This window comes from Carassius auratus, chromosome 5 (genome assembly GCF_003368295.1).
Source record: "Carassius auratus strain Wakin chromosome 5, ASM336829v1, whole genome shotgun sequence".
Lineage (NCBI taxonomy): Eukaryota > Metazoa > Chordata > Actinopteri > Cypriniformes > Cyprinidae > Carassius > Carassius auratus.
The window spans coordinates 25321306-25328842 of record NC_039247.1 but is presented as its reverse complement, the minus strand read 5'-3'; the positions used below and the strand labels follow the sequence as shown (position 1 = coordinate 25328842).

At 33.2% G+C, this 7537-nt stretch overlaps 1 protein-coding gene across 1 annotated transcript; it reads right to left on the bottom strand.

The window, feature by feature from the left end:
- Positions 1 to 1041: 1041 nt before the first annotated feature.
- bspry (B-box and SPRY domain containing) lies at positions 1042 to 7279 on the bottom strand. Its single transcript, XM_026254550.1, has 6 exons — positions 6753 to 7279; positions 5703 to 5801; positions 5182 to 5412; positions 3789 to 3814; positions 3574 to 3698; positions 1042 to 2245 (listed from the first exon to the last, which is right to left on the bottom strand). Exons 1-6 carry the CDS (start codon positions 7143 to 7145, stop codon positions 1710 to 1712), a joined length of 1410 nt encoding a protein of 469 aa, XP_026110335.1. The 5' UTR covers positions 7146 to 7279; the 3' UTR covers positions 1042 to 1709.
- Positions 7280 to 7537: the final 258 nt, after the last annotated feature.

Genomic DNA, 7537 nt, shown 5'->3' with positions numbered 1-7537 from the left:
ATCATTGACTTGATTGCAAATAAATGCACAGACACTATTTAACTGAACAGAGATGACATCACTGAATTCAATGATGAACTGCCTTAACTATCATTTTGCATTATTGAGACACTGTTTTCCAAATGAATGTTGTTCAGTGCTTTGACGCAATGTATTTTGTTTAAAGCACTATGTAAATAAAGGTGAATGAATAAATGAATTAATGAAAAACTGTGCAGTATTCTGCATTCAGATAACAATAAACATAAAGATGCATAGCAACATAAACATAAATAGAAATTACTATAATATAACATTTATTTTGCATCCATTTCAAATTTTCTGCACCTTGAGGAAAGTCCTCTGTTGAACCAGAAGGAAATGAATATTGTCCTGTGCTTCCATCTAGTGGGTACAGTGGCGTTTTAATCGGAAGGTACTATATTTTAGGAATCATCGTAAATTAGATATAATTTCAAATCTTAAAAACTCACAATTCATCTTGTGAAGACTGTTTTCAAATTAGCCATTGTGTTACCATGGAAATGCCAATTGAACTTTAAAATCTTTTAGCGGGCTTCTCCCCCTAGTGGTCATATTACAAAATGTACAAAATTTTATGATTAAAACTTATTGCCAAAATACATATTGTTGGAAATGTCTGTTTTTCACGGGTTCTATATTTGGTCCTAAGTTTGTGATAGAAGTACCATAATATTACAACAGAAATTTATAAATTAGTGAAAGGAAAATGCATCCCCAAAAAATTAAAATACAAAAATCAATATTTCTGATACAACGCTTAAATAAAATCTCTCAGGAACCTCTCACAGGTCTGTATTCAAAAGCTTTCAAGAGCTGGAATGTCTTGAGAGTAAATTTAGATGCTTTCTTAATACATTTTTATTTAATCCTAATATTAAGTTTAGGAGGGTAGATTCTACTGTGATTAATGGTAATCTGCAATTTATTGTGTTTTCCCCACAAACCATAACATTTGATATAATGAATTAGAATTATTAAGATGAGATAACAAAAACTGGTTTTACTATTTCAGTCCATATTTTATTGCATGAATACATCACATACATTTTCAGAAAAAAAGTCAGAACATTGTTATTTATTACAGATTTGTCAATAACCATGTGTAAATCTGATAATGTAAATTTAATTTCCCCAAGATTTTTACATGACAATTGTTCCGCTATCAGAGCCATGATCTCATGCGATCACATGAAAACTCAACTAGAATATAGTATCAAATATCATTGTCAGCCATATCAGTACCAGTTGGGTACTGTCACAGACAAATGCAACTATTTTATATGATGTGCCGATAATAAATACAAACAGTCAACAATAATTGCACTATTTTTTTTTTTGTTAAGAACTGTTAATAATTGCACTATTTTTAACATAAACATGAAATACTTTGAAAGAGATGGAGCATAAAATTATTTAAATAATTTATAAATATAAAAAGATGGCAATGTCATATGCTTGTAGATTTGCAAAATCCTATAAAGTAAGGCAAATTAGCTTCTTTAAAACTAAGCAATGTGATTCATATTATCACACTTTCTCTTCCCTTTGGATAAATTGGTCTTCAATGGCACTGTTAAAATATTTTTTGAATGATCATTGGTTCAAATGACATTGCATAATGTCACATCCACTATTCCTTCAAGTCCTCTGGATCTTCAGTGCCTTCATTAACATTCATCGGATGTTCAGTGCACTATAGAGATGCTCTGATCAGCCACAGCGCAGGCGGCCTGCAGTGGCTCACTGAAAGCATGTCTGACTACATGCAACACAGACATAGATTCAGGATCATAGAACAGCAGGGTCTGACTGGGCCAATCCAGCAGCAGTCCCACTCTCTTGAGCTTCTTAGCCACTGTGATACCCACGTTACATCCATCGTGACAGAAAGACAAGTCTCCATCATAACGCGAGAGCACCCATGATTTTTTATTGTAGCCCAGTCGTGCAGCATTGCCGGACCCTTTGCGTTCTATGCTGGAATAGCATACACCCACTTTAAAGGCAGCACTCATGCCCACGTCAAGTACCCAGCTGTGAGTGCCAGAGGACATAGGTGGGGAGCAGAGAGCATTAGGCCAGCTGTCGAAGCGTGATGGGTCATAGGGCGGTGACTGACGCTGACGTTTGGGCAGGAAAGTTAAGGTGCTCTGATCACTGGAGAGGGAGAGAAGAGGACTGACCGTCTGAGCTTCAAAGTGTAGTGCAGTAAATCTTTTGGCTAAAGAAAAGAATGACAAGTTAAGAAGATGTTAGGCGCAAGACAATTTGAAGTTGAATGTAAGGGATGTAGAATGCCAGTGCTTTAAAATATTACAGTACACTGACCATGCTTACGTAGTTATTAAATGGAGAACTTTAAGACTTGATTTTACCTATCAGGAATGCATATGTATTCTGCAAAAATTAAATACTGTAATGTAGACTGTACATTGTAGATATGATTGGAGTACATTTTACAAAAAGTTTTTCTACTTCAAAGTTTCATGTTTAATTCAACGAATTACTTGCCTTTTTTTGTTTGTAAAATGTACTACACATTTCTGAGTGAAAATTGTTTTTAAACCTTTTTTTCAGTATAAGCATTCTGTAGGCAGGTCTGGGGAACTGAAGGGGGCTAAAGGAAGGTGATAAGTGGTCAACAGAAAAGTTATAGACAGTATAAAAACAGAAAATATATATTAAGATGAACTGAAAACAATATTATTTATGTATAATTAAAACATAAAAAATTATAAATAATTCAAGAATAAAGCAATTAAAAATGCTTAATATGTTTAATATTAATACAAATATATTTATAATATTTAAATAATCAGCAAATGGAACACACTTTCTGGACAAATTTGATTGTGACTATTTTGAAAGAATGATTTTGTTCTGCCACAATTCGTGTTTTTTTCAGGTTTATATATCTAACAGTATTCTTGATGATGCAACTAAATAGAAAGTAACTACTTTCCAAATGTTATTTTATGCATATTTATAATATTAGTATTATTCACAATATGAATGGGTATAGCACAGGGGTCTGCAACCTTTTCAAACAAAAGAGCCATTTTTGCTGTTCTCCCACCAAATAAAATTTGCCTGGAGCCGCAAAACATATTTAAACTTTAAATGAATAAAAAGCTAAACAAGACATTTCGGTGTCAATCCAAACACCTTCATCAGCTGTAAAAACAGAAAGAAACTATGATGAATGAATGATTCTTTCATATATTCTCTGTCTATGAATGGCTTTCCACACTTAATTATCTCATGAGTTGCCGCAAAACTAGCAACTGTTGTTGATTTTGGAGACTTTATTCCATGGATGAAGTTAAATTTGCTCTGCTCAGCCTTTTGCAGTAGTTCTTAAATGGGTTGCCCACCCATGTATAATAAATTTTATTATTTTATTTATTTATTTATTCTACAGAAAATGGGTCATCAAATTCGGGAATCTGTGGCAACAGAGCATTTGAAAACCACGAGTATGGTGATCATATGATATAATGAATCTATCTTAAATTAAATCCTGTCTTGTGTAAATGGAAATGCACTTACCAGATGATCCTAGCAGTAATGCACTGGCCCATAAACCCACCATGAGTTTACTGTCACTGCAGTTTCTGTTCAAAGTCAGTTGTTCAGTGTCTCTAGGTTCACCAGCACCCTCCGCATCCTCGATTCTAGCACAGTCAAGTACACAATCAATTATCATATCTCATTTCTATATTTATGTGGGCATATTATTGCATTTATTTGCAAACTGAAATTACCTGTCATTTATTTCCTCATTGGAGCTCTAAATAAATAAATAAATAAAAACGATAAAAAATACAACAATCAGTGATCACACAAATATAATTAATCACATGAATATATTACTAATTGATTATGAACATCTAAATATAATAGTTTTCAGAAACTGACTGAAAAACTATGAAACTGATTCAGAAGTTTGAGGTACTTTGCTAATTATTTTAAGTATATAGTATTTGCTATTAACTTTTTAAAAAATGTTTTGTTCTATTTATAACTGTACAGAAATGTCAATTATATGTTAATATATTCGAAGTGTGTCCTGGACCCTTATGTTGTCAGGACAAATTTGATTTGACAAATGATTTGTTTTCTTAAATAAGTTTGAGCACTGAAATAAATGTGATTAAACAGGGTTTTTTTTACCTCACAAAATGTGTGATGAGATCACCTTTTCTGTGGTAAGTTTTATTAAGAATGTCAGTATTTTATCCCAAAATTCATCACCAATAAAATTTTAGGTTTCAAGATTTTTTTTTTTCAGGACTTAAAAATGATTCTCAACTATGTTATGAAAGATATTATAGAATAATTTTATATACCATTTTGCTTTATGCAGTATGTGTGTCCATAAACAGATTTTCCCACTGTATACAATATAAACACTATCTAATTTGCATATTCATGTTTTCTTGGGGCAACATGTAATGAAAAAAGAAGGGTAATAATGGGTGTAATAATTTGCAAGATTTTCATAATTTCTAATATTTCATAGGAATATTGAAATTGTATTTATTTCTCTTTTCTTTTGTTGTGTCTCCAAAAATGCGTAATAAACATGTGTTTCGTCCTTCTACAGTGCACATGTATGAAATCAATGTCCTGTTTTATAACATAAATTCATATTTTGATTTGAAACCCAATGACATTTTCGTGAGATGTTGATTTTACAAAGAGATAACAAATTAGTCAGATTTAAATGATAATTACAACATATTATCATATTTCCATAACTTTTTTTAATTTGATCACTACATCAGTGCCCAAGGAGAGGGGGTGAAACTTCCAAACATTTTGTATCTTTAAAAAGCCCTGAAATGTGCTCTGTACAGGACATCCAGACTTGAAACTGTGACATGCAAGTTCTCAGAGAAATTCACAAAAATATAATGACCACTACTGAGGAAAAAAAGTATATTCTTGGGTCTCATGAGCGTAATGCAAAAAAAACAAAACAAAAAAAAAAAAGACTATAATAAATATTATAATATTACTTTCTAATTCTTTAATATGACAAATTCTTTGAACTGTTAAATGTGTAAAGTGTTGACAAAGGATCCATACTTTATATTTGCACAAATTGCACAAATTCACTGTATTTTTACCCCCCAGGCTTCTTCATTCACTCACCACAATCATGGTATCTGTCGAGTGTGTGAGTGTGTGAACCAGGCTGGTGCGTGTGTGTGTGAGTTTCTCCAGAGTGTGAGTCCAGTGTGCTCTCTGAGTTAGGAGGCACTGCTCCACTCGCTCCTCCTCTCTCTGTATGGCCTCTAGGAGACGCTGCTCCTCCTCCTCAAGAGCCTCACGAACCACATTCACCTGAGCCAACACACGTTCCCTTGCGCTGTTTGCATCTGTCTATCAATTAAACAGCACAAGAGGCAATTACATCAAAATATTACACTGTTATAACGTCAGTTCATCTGAACATCAAGGATGTAATGTTTTAACACCAGGTACATAAAAAAATAATTTAAAGTCACACAGAATAGATTACCATGTCCAAAATATCACAGTCCAATAACTAATTATGTTCAATAAAATAATTCATAAATGTAAAAAAAAAATCATAATAATACAGTGCATTTTGTAAGCATTGCCACTGTGTTTCATAGCTGTCCAGACGAATTAGTGAAATCTTCAGGTACCTGTACAGCTTTCTCTCTCGCTGTAAGCGTACGGTCAATGAATCGTTCGATCCGCAGGGCTTGCAGCTGCATTTTTTCACAGACATCCACCAACTGATTCTGTTTAGAACAAAGAAAAAACAAAGAAGAAAACTCACATAAGAGCAGTTTAGTAATATGTTTGTGGTATATGAAGGCATGGATATGATCTGAATGTGTCTATTGTTGAAAAAAAGGGTATATGAAAGTATTGAGGAAATGCTTGATCACACAGACAACACATATCATGTATATGGGTTTTCAATTGTAATTGGAAGCACAAATGTCTGGATTTCATTTCAAGGTCTTTTTTCCCAGTTTAAAATGTTTGTGCCTGAAAAAAATTAAATAAAAAGGCTGTCTGGTTTTATATTTTCTAATGATGTCAAATACTTTTTATGGCCAGTGTATATAACACAAGTGAGTCTAGTGTTGGTTTGAGCTTTGCAAGTATTTTCTAAATTGTAAACAAGAAACAGCACTGCACTTAAATACAGATTCTACTAATATATATATATATATATATATATATATATATATATATATATATATATATATATATATATATATATATATATATAGTATAATGTGTTAGGAAATAAGTTCGTGGGAATAAAAAAAAATTTGCAAAGCAAAACGAATTAATAATAATAATAAAACGTTCAACAGCATGGTTACTGACAGAAATTTTTAAATCATACTTTGTAAAAGGGAATAGATAGAAACTTAATTACCAAAGGCAATGATCTGATTCCAGTGATCAAATAATAATAATAATAATAGGCCTAATAATAAAAAGTAGCGTTTCTTCATCCCGGTGTGTCACGTTACTGACATAACGAAACTAACCACGCCCTCCACATAAGTAGGCCTAATTGCAATTCAAAATAAAATTATTATAACATTAGAAATTTATTTTAAGGGAATAGCGAACGTGTTATTTTATTATTAATTGTTTATTGCTTAGTTATGTTTTGTACATTGAAACTTATTTATTATGTATTATAGGCTATTTAACTAATTGTGACTCACCCTTACTACAGTTGCCCGAGTAACCAGCTCTGTCACCGTGTGACCATGACAAGATCCATCCGAAACACATTTCGAGCAGGCCAGTCTTCCTTCTGTACTGCAGTACAACTGTAATTCGCCTTCATGTACTGGACACAGTTTCGCTTCGCCTGAAGCCGATAAGGAGGCTGCACCGCTGCCTACATGGTTCTCCGATTTCTCAAATTTGCGCAAAGGTTTTGTCGATGATTCTCCGTTTACTGTGCCATTGGTGTGTAAAGACTGCCCACTGCCTCCACATATATTTACTCGATCTTGAGGTTTAGAAGGGTCGTCCAGCTGAGAAGTTGTCTCCGGGTCATTGACATTCAAGGACACCGTTGTCAATTCACAAAGTCTATGTTCCGTACTCATGGCACCGAGAGATAATAATATGGTTAGTTACTTTTAGCAGAATAAAACACGAATGGCTCGTCTGGTTTCGTTGATGTATGTACTGTAAAATACCCGTAGCGCAGGTGTATCCTGTTTTAGAGCCCTGCCTACCTGTCGCAGGTGTATTACACGGAAGTGGAGAGGTTGTAGAGTGCGCAAGTCTGAAATTAAGTTTATCTATCTATCTATCTATCTATCTATCTATCTATCTATCTATCTATCTATCTATCTATCTATCTATCTATCTATCTATCTATCTATCTGTTTTAGCAATATGCTAATTTTTCATCTGATCTTGCATGTATCATGTCTAGTGTTGGTTTGAAATTAGACAGCACTGTTCTGTTAATATGTAACTCTCCATGCTCCAA

Excerpts from the sequence above, each read along its gene's own strand:
- bspry (XM_026254550.1), bottom strand. The coding sequence starts at position 7,145 with ATGAGTACGGAACATAGACTTTGTGAATTGACAACGGTGTCCTTGAAT. Across the intron at positions 5,802-6,752 it reads CTCGGGCAACTGTAGTAAGG|AATCAGTTGGTGGATGTCTG; the intron begins GTGAGTCACAAT and ends TGTTCTAAACAG. Across the intron at positions 3,699-3,788 it reads AATGAGGAAATAAATGACAG|AATCGAGGATGCGGAGGGTG; the intron begins GTAATTTCAGTT and ends TGACTGTGCTAG.